General features: G+C 34.3%; 2 protein-coding genes across 4 annotated transcripts in view; both read right to left on the reverse strand.

Moving 5' to 3' along the window:
- LOC5572932 (ADAMTS-like protein 1) overlaps positions 1 to 19,662 on the reverse strand; it is an 844,534-nt gene that overhangs the window by 46,966 nt on the left and 777,906 nt on the right. The gene's annotated exons all lie outside the window — the stretch shown is intronic.
- Positions 9,745 to 10,569, reverse strand: LOC5572933 (glucose 1-dehydrogenase 3). Its single transcript, XM_001654219.2, has 2 exons — positions 10,116 to 10,569; positions 9,745 to 10,058 (listed from the first exon to the last, which is right to left on the reverse strand). Exons 1-2 carry the CDS (start codon positions 10,561 to 10,563, stop codon positions 9,841 to 9,843), a joined length of 666 nt encoding a protein of 221 aa, XP_001654269.2. The 5' UTR covers positions 10,564 to 10,569; the 3' UTR covers positions 9,745 to 9,840.

The following is a 19,662-nucleotide window of genomic DNA, read 5'->3' on the forward strand; positions in this document are numbered from 1 at the left end:
ATCGCTGATAAAGTTTGGTTATTTTTAGTTCGCAAAACTTTTCCCTCTACGGTTCGCTGTCCTAGGAAAACTCCTGGTGGTCGGTTGGCTCCACGTCGCGTTCGCTCATGTATATTCCATAAATCAATAAATTTTCACATTCACACCAAATTATTCAGATTCAACAAAACGATAGCCTATCGCAGTCATTTATGTTCGGCGGTACAAGTTGTTTCCCATTGCCCCTCCATAGCTTCCTACTCACTAGTAGTGGAAGGCAGTAGTGGGAATTTGTCTTGAGTCTGCTGAGCCATAAATTTATCGTCCGAAATTTAAATAAAGTCATAAAGATTTTTTATGAATGTCATTATGGTCCTGCTGCATTCGGAAGGCTGCGCAGTGGACTATCAAACCAATCGTTGTTTACAGAACATATAGAGCGAGAGAGCGCGCGCCAGCAATGAATTGTAGATTGGGTTCTGGCGGGTTGTATACACGATTAAGTAGGGAACAATAGGGAAATCTATGATATTTTAAGAGTTTTTAAAGAGCAGCCATTAGGGTTAAAAAGCAGGCCAGCAGTGAAATGGTCCAAATGCTATAAAATTGTCGCCGCTGGCTTTCAGAGCAATCTCTGTCTTTAATTGCAACCATGCACTTCGTGTTACACAAATTATCAAGTTGCCCTTAAGGTGAAGATGAATCAAAGCCAAACCTCAAATTTTCAAGAGCTCAAATCTGGAGAACCAAACATCCGTTTAAGCTGGAAACTTAATCGATTGGTAACTAGCTGGTGGTGAAAATTTGAAGTTTGGCTTCGATTCATCTTCACTTTAATTCATCTTGCATATATTAGCATGCTGTTGTATAGCTGTGTTTCTGTACAAACGGTTGAATTATCGAGCTAGAGGTTATTTCGAATCTCCCTCTTCAGAAAAACAAAATCCTTTACGATAGCACTGCAATCTATACCAAACGGGGCCATGTTGTCCTAAAAGTACGCATTTCTCCCCTTGATCCCCTAAAACCGACCAAACTATAGTGTGAATGAGATAGTTCGCTCACTACATGGCTACATTTCGGCTGAGTGGTCGTTTGGTTTTGCGAGCAAGCATTCCTACAGGAGCAGCAAACGAACGAACGCCGAAACAATTGGGAGGCTGGATAGTGGTGTAGCATAAATAAAGTATGTGACTTTGTCCTTGTTGATTTGTATACAGCTGAAGTGCAGTACAGCTCGCTCGAAGTGGTGAAATAGCAGCGGCCGCATTTCGAAAGCGGTGAATTTTCAACAGCCCGGTTCCCGGTAGGGCTGTTTTCTCTGTGACGAAAAGTTTCACAAACAACATCTGCACTCTGCAGTGGAGAGCTTGTTCGACACGATAAAGTTAATAGTTTCGATCGAGTGACGGGTGGAAAGTTGGTTTCAGTTAGAAATATATGAATAGATTGAACGATAGTGGAAAATTATGAAATATTGGAGTACTATAAATGAGGAAAAGGCCTTGAGTCTGTTGAAGCAGTTGAATATTGCATTTTTATTTATATTTTCCTTGTAGAAGTTGTAAATTTCAAAATTGTATTTCATATGCACTATTCCAAATATTATTACATGCAATTCTTATAGACGTTCTTTAGCCGGTCTTAGCCGATTGGTTAGAGTCCGCGGCTACGAAGCAAAGTCATGCTGAAGGTGTCTAGATTCGATTCCCGGTAGGTCCAAGATCTTTTTGTAATGGAAATTTCCTTAACTTCCCTGGGCATAGAGTATAATCGTTCTTGTCACACGATATACGAATACTAAAATCGCAACTTTGGCAAAGAAAGTCCTCAGTTAATGAAGATTGGACTCGGAAAAAATGAGACACTTTGTTTTGGGTGTAACTTTTTACCGCGTGGGTAAGAATTCATGAAATTTTGAGTAATACTAGTTTGGAGTGTTATGTTTAGCGGCCAAAAACCGAAAATGGAATACCCAGAGAAAGCGCCGAAGATAAGGCAGTATTTTAAGAATAACCAGAACCTTTCCACCCGAGACGTGGCCAAAAAGGTCAATTCGTCGAAGTGGTTCGTCCAGCAGACCATGAAGCGGGCTAGTCTACGTGTTTTTAAGGTCAGGAAGGCCCCAAACCAGACTGACAAGCAAAACACGGTGGCCAAATTGCGTGCGCGGAAGCTGTACCGTAAGTGGCGTCATATTTGGATCATCCCCTAGACAACGCTGGTAAAATTTTTGTTTTGCAGATCGCAGGATGGCGTCATCGGCAAAGTTGTTTTCCTATTTTCCTTAACGTGAGCATATTGCCCCCAGTCCTCCTACTAACTACATTTAAAAAATGAAACGTCCCGCTTGAGTTATGCTTATATGCTGCATATATCTGGGCGTCTGATCAGTGCATTTGTAAGGTTCAAATTGGCACTTTACTACAGCGTGGCATTACGTTCGCTCGAATTTGAATTCAAACGGCTGTTTTGGAGTTATGGGTGGGTGCCCAACGAGTTGATTAAAGTTTAGGTCCTTCAATAAGCTTTTTAAGGACAAATTTAACGTATTTTTTACATTTAATACAAACTATGACAGTGCACAAGTTGGCTAACGATGATATTTTTTGATTTTTGGTTATTTATTGCCCTAAAATATGACCTTGAAAATCGCACACAATTGCAACGAAAACAACGAAAAACTTGTTATACGTTTTTTACGATTTTCTAGAGAAAAGCTCATTAAATATAGGGTTTCAAGGCTAGTAATGGACCCCTTAGTAGCTGAAATTCATTCTCGACACTTTTCCGCAATGATATCTCAGACGGATATACGATTTGTAGGAATGTAACAACAAGTTCAATATTTTTACTTCATAGTAGGGTAACTGGTGGTAAAACGCGCTCTCTAAGGAAGGAAGCGTTTTTAGCTATCAAGAACGTTATTATAAGCTTTTTTTTCGTTCATTATCTCATAGACAAACATGTTTTCTATCAAATAGTAGAAACAGCCATCCATTTTGTCGTTAGTTGTTCGCGCGCACGCATGCGCAATAATGCTTGCAAATACGTCGCATACATAAGGGCGTTTGATCTGATGTTATTGTTTGATTAAATGTAACGCTGATTCGAAAAATGTGCATTTGTAAGGTTCAAATTGGAACGTTACTACAGTTTGGCATTACGTTTGCTGGAATTTAAATTCAAACGGCTGGTTCAATGTTATGAAATAGGAGTGGCCGTTTTGCCCCTCGAGTTGATTAAAGTTTAAGTTTTCAATACGCTTTTTAAAGATAATTTCGACACTTTTTTCGCATGGAATGTGAACTATTGGAGTGCACAAGTCGATTCTCGGTGATAGTTTTAACAGTTTGGTTTTTTATCGGCCTGAAAATGGCCTATAAAATAACACAAAATTACAACGAAAACAGCAAAAAAAAGTTTTTCGAGTTTTTCACGATTTTTTCCAGGAAAAAACTTAAAAATATGTATAGAGAAGCATTTTGCCAATACATTTTCCATCGAATGAAAAACAGCGTCCCAAAGCACGTCGTTTCTTCCAAACAAGGGTGGCGCGTTTTACCCCAACGGTGCATTTTACACCCAGTTACCCTACGCCTATGAAACTTACAAAATCATTCGATTTTTCCAGCGAACTGTTGTCCGAATGCCTATTATGGACCCTCCCGGAATGTTTACAAATTTGACGTTTCCTATTATGGATCCTCCATTTGATTCCTATGTAATCCGGCTCGCTGCCGACGTGTCTATTATGGACTCACCTGGAAATGCGTATTATGGACCCTCTTGTGTGGTTTCATTTACAAAACTGCTCCAATATCTGTATTCATGCATCTCAAACCAAATATTTTGCCTGAAATTCCTTATTCGGTATTGACTCTCTATTTGGAGACGAATTCTAGAACACATCGTACATCCAAATTGAGTGGCAAATTACTCCCACTTCCCCTACGAACGAAATAAACAGAATTTTTCACTCACTTCTTTCAAGTCAGTTCCCAGATATTTTGGAATACGTTCTCTAGATAGAGATTGCTTTCGAAATCGTTCCTTTGAAAAATTTGTTTTTATTGGATTGGAATCCTAAATTGAAATTATGCGTAATTTCAAGCTGCATAGCAAATTTTTGAGGTTTTTTGCAATAAATTGGTACATAATTTTTTTTTTCGTTTTCAATGCCGGAATTGGTTTCTGATATAGTTTCCAAAAGAGCTCCATTTGTGAAATTTTATTTATTTCAATATTGTGATTTCTCTATTGAGTGAATTTACAATTTCCTTTTGCAGATCATGCTGTATATTTTTCAAAGCAGGATCACTAGTGCGTTTTACGGATCACAAGTTTAAGAGCATCTTCTATAATCACGGATTTGAGTTTTGAGAGTATTGTCAATATCAAGTTTTATTTGCAAAGAAATGTTTACATCAAGATTACTATCAATGTTTGTTTGATATGTATTTCAGTTGGCTCGTAAATAATTGGAAGTGTAGCTGATAGGAGTGAGAATCGCTTCATGGGAATTTTAAATGTAACTTGATCAGCATCAAAGTCAGCGTGAGTAACCAGTTGGCTTTTATAGCTCATCATAAGCAATTCAATTTAAAAATAAGGAATAAGAACAAATTATCTTATTCTGAAGTTATTAAAACATCTAATGCATTTTCGTCCAATAATATTTTTGAACCATTAACTCAAAAGGTTGATATTGAGGATTCAAATGAGGAACACAATTTTGTGAATCATCCTACTATCAAAAGAAAAATAATAATAAAACAAACAATCAAACAAATATTTTGGATCCTCAACCATCAACATCTTATGAAAAAAAAATTCCTTCAATTAATTTATCAAAATCTCAAAACATTCCTGGTTTTCAGAAAATTAATCAAGATTATTTTGGGAACAAAAATGATGATATTAAAAAGACTACCAATAATTCTCATGTTCAAAACGATGATGGGGGTAGTATTTTGAAAATTTTAGAAAATATTATAAAATTTTTGGGTTTAAATGATTTTTGGAAAAAATTGATAAAGAAATGTTAACCATTTGTAGTTAGTTTACTAGAGAAATTGAATTCTTATGGACCCCTCATTAGATCCTTATTTTGTTCCTAATGGCTCAAATCAAAAATAGTAGTTTGAATTTTTTACAATGGGATTGCAGAAGTGTTATTCCAAAAATTGAAAGACTGAAAGCTTTGATAGTCAATAATGATATTGATATATTTTGTTTGAATGAAACATGGTTAGTGCAAACTAAATTTTTTAGAATTCCTTCTTTTAAAATAATTCGAAAGGATCGTAATATAGCATATGGAGGTGTAAGGATCGGAATTCGTCAGAATATTGAATTTAAATTTTTAAATTTTTCGTTGGACTCACCAATTGAATATGTTGCTATTACTGTCAAACATAATGGAATAGAATTTTCGATTTTATGTTTATATATTCCTTCCCAAGCAAGTTTTTCATTATTAGATTTGAAAACAATTCTAAATAATATACCTTCTCCATTTTACATACTTGGTGATCTTAATGCTCATAACTTGGCTTGGGGTAGTGAGTTTTCTGATGGCAGAGGTTCATAATCATGGATCTGATTGATTAGTTGAATTTAAATATTCTGAATGATGACTCATTCACTAGAATAGCAGTTCCCCCTGCTCATCATTCATGCATTGATTTATCATTGTGTTCAAGTAGTTTGGCCTTAAAATCAACTTGTAGAATTATAGATGATCCAAATGGTAGTGATCATTTACCTATTCAAATTTCTATTCATTTTCCTCTTCGTGATCAACATGACCAAGAACCATTTGTTCCTGATTTAACAAAAAATATTGATTGGTCCAAATTTTCAGATTTAATTTCTACTGCTCTAATCAATTTCGATTATTCACTTTCTCCTCTTCAAAATTATAACAGGTTTTCAGTCATTTTAATAGATTGTTTACAAAAATCTCAGACTAAAAAAATATTTTTGGGGCCAACCAAAAGAAGACATAATTCTTTTTGGTGGGATCATGATTGTACTGTTGCACTTAAAAATAAATCTGAAGCCTTTAAAAAAAATCGTAATTCAGGTACTAGGAACAATTATATTTTTTATCGTAAAACTGAAGCCCAGTTTACACGAATTGTTAAGTTTAAAAAAAGGAATTATTGGAAAACTTTTATTGAAAATCTTGATTCAGAAACGTCATTAAATAAATTATGGTCTGTTGCTAGAAATTTAAGGAACTATAATATTCCTTCTACCTCTGTTTTGGAATATTCTGAAAATTGGATAGATCAATTTTCTTCGAAAATTTGTCCTGATTTTGTTCCTACTCCCATCATATTTAAAACTTATCAATTGTACAATTATAACCCTGATCTTTGTAATGAATTTTCAATTGAGGAAATGGAATTAGCATTATCTGTTACTACAAATACTGCTGCAGGTATTGACAATATAAAATTTATTGTGCTAAAAAAATTACCTACTGATGGTAAATTACAATTACTACTATGCCTATATAATTCATTTTCGTTTCAGAACATTTTTCCTTCTGAATGGCGATTCATAAAAGTAATTAGTTTACTTAAACCTGATAAGAATACTTCATTAGTGGAATGTAGAAGACCTATTAGTTTATTATCATGTCTTCGTAAACTAATCGCTGAGAAAAATAATATATTTTCATCATCTCAATATGGGTTTAGAAAAGATCGCGGAACTAGAGATTGTATTGCTCTTCTAGCTTCACATATTGAATTATCGTTCAATAAAAAACAAGATGTAGTTTTTACTTTTCTTGACGTTTCTGGTGCATATGATTCAGTTCTTATTGATTTACTTTTCAACAAATTGAATGATTGTAAAATTTCAATCATTATCTCCAATTTCTTATGTAATTTGTTTTCCTTCAAAATAATGCATTTTTTGCATAATGGGTCTTCTAGAATGTCATTTCTGTTAATGGTCATAGCAGAGAAGTTATTCGTCATTTTATGCAAAATTGTTTAGATAATCTTCACTCATGGGCACATAATAATGGTTTTACTTTTTCAGTTCGAAAAACAAAATTCATATTCTCGTAAACATTCTTCAGTAAATATTGATTTGTATCTTAGTAATCAACAAATTGAACAAATTATTGATTATAAATATCTTGGTCTATGGTTCGATTCGAAATTAAAGTGGAATAGTCAGATTAAATATATTCAAAAATTTGCTCGAAGAGAATAAATTTCGGATGATAAATGGAACATGGTGGGGTGCACATCCTTATGACATGATCACACTCTATAAAACAACTATTCGTTCATTAATGGAATATGGTTGTTTTACTTTTGGGAGTGCTGCACAAATACATTTTTCTAAACTGGAAAAAATACAATTTCGTTGTTTGAGAATTTGTTTAAATTTGATGAATTCTACGCATACTAAATCTATTGAAGTCCTTGCTGGTATTATTCCACTCAAATATCGCTTCCATGAATTGAATTGCAAATTTTTGATGCATTGTTTTTCAATGGATCATCCTTTAATTGGTACACTAAAATCTTTGTTTGAAATCAATCCTTCTAATAGAATATTGAAATCATATATCTATTGTTCTAGAGAAAATATTTTATCAAATGTTTCTCCACATTTTTATGGATATAGCATAGATGCTCATTCTTTTCAACCATGTGTGGATTTATCTTTACATGAAGTATTAAAACAAATTTCTAATCATGCTCGTTCCCGTTATGCCAATTTATTATTTAAACGTAAATTTATTGGGGTAGACAATGATCAGATTTTTTTACCGATGGATCTTTACTTGAAAATATAGCAGGGTTTGGAGTGTTTAATTTTCATTTGGTTCATTTTTATAAATTAGAATCTCCTTGTTAAATTTTAACAGCTGAATTAACAGCTATATATTTTACATGCAAATTGATTGAGAATTATTCACCAAATATATTTATGGTGTGCTCAGATAGCCTTAGTTGTCTTCAAGCTCTGAATTGCATTAGTTTTAATTTCAAAACCCATCATATTGTTCTATCAATTAAAGGGTTATTAAATGATTTATATTCTAAAGGATTTATAATTAAATTTGTTTTGGTTCCAGCTCATTGCAATATTTATGGTAATGAACAAGCTGATTTATTGGCAAAATTGGGGGTTTTTCGTGGAATAATTTATAATTGTGATATTTATTATTCGGAATATTTTACTAATTTGAAAAAATATTCTATGAATGATTGACAAATTTCTTGGAATACAAGTGACAAAGGTCGATATTTTTATTTCATATGTCCGAAGATAAAAATATTTCCTTGGTTTCGCAGTCTTCCTGTTGGACGTAATTTTATTTGATCCTATTCTAGACTAATGTCAAATCATAACATTTGTAGTAATCATTTATATCGCATGAATATCACAGATTCAAATATTTGTGAATGTAATAAATCATATGAAGACATATACCATATCGTTTTTGAATGTTCTAGTTTTAATGCATCTAGAGAAAAATTCCTTGATAGAATAAGCAGTTTAAGTCATGATATTCCTGTGTCAGTTCGGGATATTCTGGGAAATAATTCACTTCCTTTCATGAGAATTTTATACAAATATTTGAATGAAATTTCGTATCGTGTATGATACTGCTCGTTTGTTTTTTTTTTCTTTGATATTATTTTCAGAAACATCAAGTTTGGTACTCATCCATCTAATCGATTGGCTTCTGAATGCGTGCTAGTGAATATTCGTGATGACTGAACTTGGAAAACTTTGGCTCCGCTATGGATCGATTCCGGGAGAGCCCGGCCCCTTAATAAATATTATTCTATAACGTTATTCGAAAAAATAAAGAGGTTTTGTACCTTTTTGAGAAAGATTTCATTAGAATATCACTCAAAGGGGCTTTCCTCTTTCAAAATTAATGAGTTAAAAATAAATAAATAAATAAATAAATAACCAGTTGGCTGCACAGGTGACTAGAGTTGGTAAAGACCAAATCAATCATAGAAGGGTTTCTATAAAAGGAAAAACTAGTAGGGCTATCAGGGTATTGAATTAAGAAATATTCTGATGAGCACTCATCAAAAACTTGACTTATTGCGAGTCAATTTCCGCAATTCAGTATGAAGCAAAATAACTTACTGGCAAGTGAATTGAAAAGGCAAATATAGCTGCCTATATTTACCAAATTGTGTTTGAACAGAAACACCCAAAGATTCAGCAGCTTTGGTTTCCAATGACGAAAAAAGTTGATGGTTTATACGTCTATGAATGAGGATAGCAGCTTCATCAAGTCGATCATTACGATACAAAATAATTTGGATTTCTTTTGAGTTAGTTTCAAATAGGTTTCAGTAATAACTGCTATATGTATTTTATTAGCTGTTAGAAAATAATCAGCTCGTCCTCTTTACGATTCAGTGAAGAAGCATTCCAATTAGAACCATAAAAAAAATGATATATGGATCTAGTAGTGAAACGTAATCTAATGACAATATTATTAATATTTTTACACAAACTTGGACTGCTTCATTTGATTCAATTGTTCAGTTAAAAAATCAAAACCAGCGGGAGACAAAACCCATCGTTTACACTAATGAATGTTCAAGCTTAACCGCTAGTGCTTTAAGGGGATCTTTCGCATAGTTCATTTGTTGTTCATAATCCGTTTGTTTTTGGTATGCTTTTTAAGTTTAATATTTTATTATATGATTAATTATTTCACAATCCATCCATCCATCCATTTCAAATACCCATCTAGAATCAAGTTTTTAAAATATGACTGTCATTCAAGTTTTGCATAAGATAGATGTGTAATTCTCATTTGAGTAACACAGCCTCCACTAAATCACAACGCACTCAAATTGGACCCATGATGGTCCTTCCGCCATCAACGCTAAGACACGTTCCTGTGATGAAACTGGCCGAATCCGTCGCCAGGAATGCTATGGCTTCTGCCACTTCCCTGGGTTGTCCGATCCGTCCGAGGGCATGGGTTTTTTCGCTGTGCTTCACAAAAGCAGCATATTGTGCGGGACTCATACCCTCTCGATTTTGAAAGTCGGTTGCAATGACCGCTGAAAAAATCAATGTTTGAAATATTTCATGATTGATAAAAAACAATGTCTCGGTACCTGGATTGACTGAATTCACCCGGACCTGCTTCGGTGCAAGTTTAAGAGCAATCACTCTTGTGAATTGATCCAACGCGGCTTTTGAAATGCAGTAAGCCAATGAGTTGGGAAACGGCTTGAGTCCAGTGATGCTCGATACGTTAACGATGTTTCCTTTGCTTTTGATTAGATGGGGTACGGCTAGTATCGTCAGATGATAAGCTCCTCTCAAATTGGTATTCAGCATGTCATCCAGTTGATCCAGACTAGTGGTTTCGATACTGCCAAAAACTCCCCTACCAGCGTTGTTTACCAGCACGTCTAGTTTGCCAAATTTTTTGATGGTCTCTTCAATTACACGGACGTTGTCTTCCTGTTTTGTCACGTCGGCCACCAAAATCAGAGGTTTCTGTTTTCCAACACATTCGGCTCCACATTTCTTCAAACTTTCGACATTCCTACCGGTCATGACCACTATAGCGATATTGCTATAGGAATTAAGTCTGGGAAATAACACAGCGTAACAAAAATGACACTTTCGCGTGTCTCAAGGATCAAATTATGTGTTTCTAGTAGATTTTGGGTCGCTGAATCTGATGCCGTTCTCAGAAATGTTCCAGCACGTCACAATTTTTAGCTACAGATCGCCAAAGTTGTATAAAACACTGGTTTTATTGATGTTTACATAAAATTTAAAGTATGATTTATCAAACTTTTTTGTGATATTGTCTACCAAACATGCTAAATAGGACTTGAACTTTCTATTTAGATGCAAATCAGTTGAAATTTTACGATAAAATTAAGGTTAAATCGATTTTTTTCAACATGTTTGCAGCCTTCATATAAAATTCTTCGTTTCTCTTATATGGCATAATACAATACATTTCTGAACCACCAAAAAATAACATTTTACCATCGAAAATATTATGAACTTCGTTGATAATTATTGTACTATACATAAAGTTTTAATTTTGTGACAAATTGAGCAAACAAATTGCCGTACAAGTTGGAAAACTTGCATGCAAGTTGGCTGAAACAGTCAAATTTTGCATTTACATCAGTCAATATCTCAAAAACTAGACGTGCCATGATATTTCTGAAAACGGCAATGGACTCAGCAACCCTTAATTTAGTAAATAGCGGTATTTTGGTTCTTGAGACACAACCGTGTTCCGCAGTGTAATTAGCTCATAGGTTATAGTATTCCTCAAACTTTTTGGACTATCGTCTCCTGAGCGTCAACATTTTTTAAAGAACTAGTGTTTCGAGAGCCGCGTCCGATACCTTTCGTTTTTCTTAGCACGCTGAGCGAAATTAATTCAATGGCTCTTAGTAAATGACTGTGGAATAGGGTGTGACATAATTTTCGAAAGTTCTTCTTTTTCTTATTGGCATAACGTCCCCACTGACACAGATCCTGCTTCTCAGCTCAGAAGGCTAAAAAACATGATATTTTACCGTTTATATGTATTATTAATGTGTTCAACTTTTAATCTTAATATTTTTGGCTAAAATTCTACGGTTTATTTTTTTTTATGTGATTTGAATTAAGAAGAGCACACGAATTTTTAGTTTTGAGAACATTCGAAAAATAATAACAACAAAGCTGAGAAGCAGGTTCTATCTCTGTTGGAACGTAACACCAAAAAGAAGAAGAATAATTGACATTAACTAGTTATTATGATATTTCGGTGCATTTTTATATTTTTTTTCTGCATTAATGAGCGATCACTCCTTCAGCCATCGTAAGCACCATGCCACTCGTGCTGTGTATGAAAAGTGAGCCTTTAAAGGGTACGTGTACTCATTACACGCATGCGATCGGTCTTGGTTTAATAACCGTAGTAAACGCAATTTCAGGAAAGTATCATTTATCGAAGCTTTCATTATTTAAGGATCACACCATACGAGATTTCACGTTTGTTTGTCTGGATTACATGAAAAAACTTACTGCTTGTTTTAGACAGATGAGGGTAAAATGGTCAGTAGCCCTATTTAAGTGCCAGACAACTAAGACACTTGCAAATAGCAGCGTCGTTATCAAGTGAATCTTGTAGACATGACTTCCGTAGATTTATCACCCATAGAAGTGGCGGATCTTGAGAAGATTACACTGATATTCACATGAATATACAGTGACGGACATAACTTTCAGATAATCACATTCACATTCAGTGTTAGGCGAATTGCATTGTTTTCTGTAATACAGTTTTGTGCTTAAAATTTTATTTTGCCAATAACGTATTCCACGCTTATGCTAGAATAAGGGCGTATGCAACATAATCGATTTCTTTTTGTCGATTTTCTCTTCCGTAAATGATAGTGTCCAGTTGCATGTTTTAAGTAACTTTTCCACACCAGGACATTACATCGCTGCCTTGCATTCTGAGATGAAAATGTTCAATGAAACTTGCATCTTGTCACCTTAATTCACGAAAGAAAGTATCAATGAAGAGAAAAGATTAATAATGTTATCATATAATTGATTTTTGCCATCTTGCTGTGAATTTTAATTTTGATCTTTCTTTTATTCTTCTATGGTAGTGTTGCCAGCTACATAAGTATTTGATCATCGATGAACTTTGGTGTATATACGCTATCTTTATCTTCAAATTTTTATTTCCCATTTAATACCCTCATATAATAGGCTTTTTTGATGACATTCGAACAGTGTTGGCATACAAACCCGGAATTTGAAAAAGTACTTAAACGATGCTCCAACTTTGCCGGAAACTTTGGGTACCGTTAAACGCGGTATCTTCAATATGGCGGGTAACATTAATAGTGTTGAACCAACAACATACTAAAGGAAATAGCATAATTTCTGTTAAATAAACGAAACCCCGAATTCAATACCGCCAGAGTTTGTATTCATTGACAGATACACATATTCCGACCTCAACTGTAAGGCCATCTTCGGTGTCGTGTACTTTACTCGACTAGCAGAATTAAATGGTATAGTAATAAATTAGGTTTTTCGTTTACATATTAAAAGGTATTCCACTAAATAGAACCTTTGAGGCTTCATATTCAAATATGGAAAATAAGTGAGATTTTTGCATTTTTGAAACGCTCACAAAAATCTTCTCTACGTCCACTATTTGATGTAGTTAGACTGAACTCGTCACTTATCCTTGATAGCCTACACATCAAAAATATCTTAGATTTACACGTAACGTAATTTTAGCCTCAATAATGCAAAGCCATTTCTCATGTATTATTCAATGATAAAACCTATAAACACATCTATTATATCCAACATTGTTACAAAAATCCTTAATATTGAACGCGAAACGTCTTCTCTCGAAGAATTTTGCATGCAAAACGGCTCGGTTTACATGATTTTCACGCTGAAAAAGCCATCGATCCATCCATGTGCATTATTTTTGACAGAATATTCAGCGTAGAATCATGTAAACCGAGCATTCTTGTTTGCAATCTCACTTTCAAGATGCAAGAAAGCATGCAATATTGGCGAATGTTGGATGTAAGACCATCAAATGTGTCAGTTTCACTCAAGATTGCAAGCATTTTCTAATGTAATGAGACAGTTTACACTAATTATCGTTGAATGTTTAGTTGCAAGTCCTTTTATATGATTATCATAAAAAATTACGTGCCATGTGAATTTGAGATTTTTTTGCTGTGTAGTTATAGAAGAACACGAATTCGATCTCAAATCGCATAGCGAAAAGCATGTCGAAACGGGATTATCAATCGATATCTCTTTAGAATTATTATTTTATGCTAATTCTTGTAGACTTATAATGGTTTCGCGCTTGCTTTAGCTCAAAAATCTTTGTAGGTGGCTTTTCTACAAATTCTGTACTACAATGCATCAATCCAGTCTCAACTGCAAGTTTGGTTATGGGTTTATATGCACAGCAAAAAAATCCTAAATTTACATGGCACGTGAACTTCTATAATAATCATGTTAAACGAGTTATAACTGAATGTTCAACGATCAATAATGTTAACTGTCTCATTGCATTCAAAAATGCTTGCAATCTGTAGTGAAACTGAAACATTTCATGATCTTTCATCCAAGATTCGCCAATATTGCATGCTTTCTTGCATCTTGAAAGTGAAATTGAAAACAAGATCGCTCAGTTTACATAAGGCCTGCCCAACCTTTTTGGCTCTTTTTTGACATAAATGGCTGGTGCGTTCGTAAGAATAGACCAATATGAACAAAATTAGTCTGAAATGAAAGCTATGTAATATATCTGTCTAATCCATGCTGAAAATTTAAAATTTATATCAATCTCTTCGCTAGCGATGCAAGCAAAGGTTAAAATCAGTCCGGCCCGCGGGCCGGATCATTTTTGTACTTAATTGCACCGGTAGCTAAGAGGTTGATATAAATTTTAAATTTCCAGCATGGTTTAGACAGATATACTACCAAGCTTTCATTTGAGACTAATTTTGTTCATATCGGTCTACTTTTGCGAACGCACCAACCATTTATGTCGAGAAAGAGTCAGGTTGGGCAGGCCTGGTTTACATGATTCCACGCTGAATATTCTGCCAAAAATAATGCACATGGATGGATCGACGGCTTGTCATTCCATGCGCATTATTTATGATTGAATTTTCAGCGGGGAAATCATGTAAACCGAGCCGTTTTGCAAGCAACATTCGTTGAGAGAAGACTTTTCGCGTTCAATATTAAGGAATTTGGTAACAATGTTGGATATAATAAATTTGTTTATAGGTTTTACCGTTGAATAATACATAAGAGATGGCTTTGCATGATTGAAACTAAAATAATGTTACGTGTAAATCTAAGATTTTTTTTGGTGTGTAGACAGGTAATGAGTCAAACAGATAAGCCAAGTCATCCCTGATTTTTTTACTGCTGAGTTGCGTGTCTGACAACTAACGCATGAAAAATTTTAATCGTGAGTTATAATAAATAGAATTTCTCACAACACTGTATGATTGTACATAAAGTTCAGAGTGTATTTAAAGAAAACATTTTTCTTACGAAAAATAAGACCGTTCTACTCTGAAAAATGTTTTTTGTGTTGGGTTGTGTACCAAGTTGAACCAGGAGAGAACAAGTGGTTTTGAGCCGAACAAAAAGCGGATGAGAAGGGGCTAGGACAAGTAGGACAACAGATCTGTGAAAGATTATCGTACTCATGAATCTATAAGAACACAGGATTCATGTAAAGATTCCCCTTAAGTTTTTTGAGGTTAGATAATTTTTACGTTCCTTGGAATGTTTCCAAAGTTTCTCAAAGAGAAAATTTCGTGACCTTTCTAAGTACATTGAAATTGCACATGGGAGAGAATTGCTGTGAATTGAGGACTTTTGTGGACTATCTGAGAACAAAATGAATGATAATTATCATTGTCAATTATTCATTGGAAATAAATGGGGGAAAATAGTTTCTCGGTGATAATAATCAGAGATCTGATTGCTTATTTACGAGGCTTCATATTCTGTGAGTCTGCAAAACGTACTCAAAACTAGATCGCATGCATTTAAATGGCGAATCATGTTCGTTTCTATAACTGTTCGCAATAAACTTTGAAGTAGGAAACTTTTCTACCTAGCCACCATATTAATCATTGCGCTTGAGTAAAGAGGAGTATGAGATTCCTGTTAGAAAAACAACACCAAACTTTTCTTGTATTGCTGTAGATGGCCTAAAATGCGGATAAAGTAGAACATTCCCTTTTTGCGTGAGGATGCAAGGAAACTTGTTGTATTTTCTATTTGGCAGTCATTTATGAGGTCTTTCTGCACATAGTAAACCCCACAGGATTCTTGTCCTGTTGGTGAATCCCATTTAAATAATTTGTTCGAAAAAAAAAACATTATTTTTTATAATTCACTTAAAAATTGAGTTTTGTAAATTTGATTTTAATTTGTTCTGGTTAATCTGTTTAAAGTTTTTATATTTATTTACAAAAATTGTATTACTCTTACTGTTAATGAAAAATTAAGTACTCAGCTCTTTTTCTTTCGAGTCGTATTGCTACTGTATACTAACTTGATGGTTGTACCTGTATCGCTCAAAATAGCAACAATTTTACTTTTCGATGCAGTCAAAGTTGGAAAAACATAACCAAACAAAGTAAGAGTCACGTCGCTGGTCAGTCCTTTTGCGCTTTTGACGACTAATGCTAATGATTTCTGCGGAAAAGTTAAATGGATGATTTCTGCGGAAAAGTCAATTGGAATCATTTTGCATATCATTTTTTCATATCAACCTTGACATTAGCGGACTATTGTTTTCCTGGAAACTTTGATTATACCACTAAGGTCGAACTTTTGCCCCACCTTACTCTAGAGTAAGGTGGGGCAAAAGTTCGACCTTTTTTTTTCCTGTTCGGATGCGCCACTGCGACCAGTATTTAGATCTATTGTGGCATTACCCGTATCCTTATTGTATAGTGCATGTCGCATTACTCCATTTCCATTGATAGGTAATGAAGCATCGATTTCTGTACAGTTCTTGTTTTGATTCCTCAGATATGGATACAAATCGACTATGGTGAAAAGATCCCGCTATTTACACCCTTCATAGAAATTTACATTTCAGCGAAGGCGCGCCCCTTAGCAAACATAATCGATTAAATTTCTGGGAAACCAAATCGGTACTACTGATATTTGACCATGCAACGGAACTCTAGTCCCATCCTTGTTTCGCTTTTAGTTTAGTCCCAGAAAATACTAGAAAAAAGGGGCTTTATGCTAGCAGCAAAACCGAATCAAGCTAGAAAATTTGTTTAGTAATCAGAATTCACGTGAGTCCTTGAATTACCAGTACTTACAGTCCTTGTTGAGTTAATGCTCATGGTTGTTATCCTGGCTTCAAGTGTAGTCTCGGGACTGACCAACTCCGAGTCTTTAACCATCTGCTAGGTAAAATAGATTATTTTCAGAAACTGTTGCCAGTAACAAGGACTTTGTACCGCGAATCCTTGAATTACCAGAACATATTCGCTAGCCCAAAAACAAGATGAGACTAGGGTTCAAATTGGTAGATCTTACTTCGTAATGCACCACGAAAAGGTGATCTACCCGCGTTACGGGTAAAGTTCGACCCTAGTGGTATAATCAAAGTTTCCAGGAAAACAATAGCAGTTGAAACAAAACAAATACCATACATTGCATCTTCAACGTATTGGCTATAATTTTGCTGAACAAACTTGTGTTAAAATATTTACCCATTTTTAGTTATAACAGTTTCAAAATTAATTGTCTTATTCGAACTTTTGCCCCACCGGTGGGGCAAGAGTTCGAATCTAGTGTGGGGCAAAAGTTCGCTGGCTAAAACACAAAATATCGATCCTTTTATGATAGACATACTTTACACCAGCCGTAAACTTAAGTTTGACGAAAAATACACACTAAATTTTCATCAAAAAATTGCCCAAACCGGGTTAATTGTAATATACTCAAAAAAAGCAGTTTTTCACAAAACTGTGTGGAAATGAAAAATTTTGGTGACGATTTTCACACGATCAGACAAATTTAACTGAATTTGAAGATAATATGTGGATTTTAGGCAATTTGCAAATTTTTGCGTGAGTTTATACATGGGTTGAACTTTTGCCCCGCTGATTCGAACTTTTGCCCCACTAGGGGTCAAACATTGTTTTCAAGCATTTATGCAAAAACTAATACACCTCAAAGCAACCTTATGATAGGCCTAGAAACGCCCTTACATAAAATATTGAAAAAGATTTTATCTTCAATTGGTTCCATGCAACGAAAGTTTGACAAAAAATTACAACATTCACGTCGAAAAACAACAAATAGCCATAACTTTTCCAAATCTCAATCGATTTTTATGATATTTGCACGGTGCTCCAATTACCGTTATTATCAAATAAAATATACCATTCAAACGGCAGTCAGCAGTTGATTCCTGACGTTGTTCTGCACCTCTGGGCCGATTTTTGAAAAAATCCTTAGACAGAATTTTGAATTACGCCCTTTTGAAGTTTATATGATAGAAATCACACGAAATTAGTTTTAACAAAGAGATTATAATAAAATTTTGTAGTTTTAATTTTTTATATGGTTTTAGATATTGAAAAATATTTTCATAAAAAAAAATTCTAGACCGACATTTGAAAAGGGCCAATGCTATGTTTAGTTATTTCTTATCAACCAATACACGAACAATTATATCTAACAATCTAACGCCTGATAGTGATTTTAGGAAATTGTCCAAAGCATTCAAATTTGTATGAAAAATTCTTGGACAGGAATGCAGATACGCCCTTTTGAAATGTATGGAAAGAATATGGAATATGGGATATGGTGGATTCTGCTCCATCTGTAATCAACGGTTAGCTAGATGCATACATAATCATTACACTTTTGCGGTTGTTCTTATTTCATTCAATTTAGCAAGTTGCATAGAAATAATGATTCAAATTGTATTCAAATGCAACGCAGAATTTTCCAATTTGAGACCCCCTTTCTTGCCCCACGTTACAGCTTTTGTATGGAAAATGTATGAACCGTAACACTACCGAACCTCCTCGTTACGTAATATTTGAACGATTCCAAATTTACACGTACCTACACATGTTGTCTATACTGACATTGTAAAAGGACCAAAGTATAATTGAAATATACACATTTCAATATAGCTGAATAATGACTGTATAAAAGTTGACCGAAACACTCGAACATCACTTATCTTTATCTATATTATATATTCATACATACATACTTCTATTCTAATCTGTTCTATTCTATTCAATTAAACTCTACTTAAATTTATTCTACTCTGATCAACCCTACTTGTTCTCATACATATTTTTACAAATGGACACTGTAAAAATTCACAACTGCGTGCAAAAGATTGGAACGGTACTCTTTCGACATTTGTACGGCTTTTTAGCGCTCCCAGCTCTTTAAAAAAATTGCTATGCACAGATTCTGACTCCTAATGCGTGCTTCTCATATGATCCATAAAAATGAAGATTTGAATTATTATTTCACAGTAAGTCCAAATAAGGGTTTCAACTTATATATGATAGTATTTATGTATTTTAAGGAACTTAAGCATTTTGTATTCAATGCTTTTCATTTGAGCTGGATCCTCGTTTTAAAGGTAATTTGAACAAGTTTGTCGAGAGCTGGGAAGAGCAGAGTCTGACAAAATCTTCGAAATATCATACCACCATGTTTAATGTAAAAGACTTCTGCAATGCAACTGGTCGAGGACTAGGCTGACATAATGAGCTGGCGTCGGAGTCTGTGCATAGCGCTGTTTCACAGACCTGTCAGCGCTATAAAGTCGAATAAACATCGAAAGTGTATCGTTCAATTATTTTGCGCACAGTTGTTGATTACAACATTGGCATTTGTAAAAATATGTATAAGAACAAGTAGGGTGGATCAGAATAGAATAAATTTAAGTAGAGTAGAATTGAATAGAATAGAACAGATTAGAATAGAAAAGAATTATATAGAATTGAATAGAATATTGAATATAGAATTATGTAGATACAGATATGTTATGTTCGAATGATGCGATCAACTTTGATATTCAGCTATACTGCCCATAAAAGCACAACTGTCCCATATGGATTT

The sequence above is a fragment of the Aedes aegypti genome, chromosome 2 (genome assembly GCF_002204515.2).
Source record: "Aedes aegypti strain LVP_AGWG chromosome 2, AaegL5.0 Primary Assembly, whole genome shotgun sequence".
NCBI classification, from domain to species: Eukaryota; Metazoa; Arthropoda; class Insecta; order Diptera; family Culicidae; genus Aedes; species Aedes aegypti.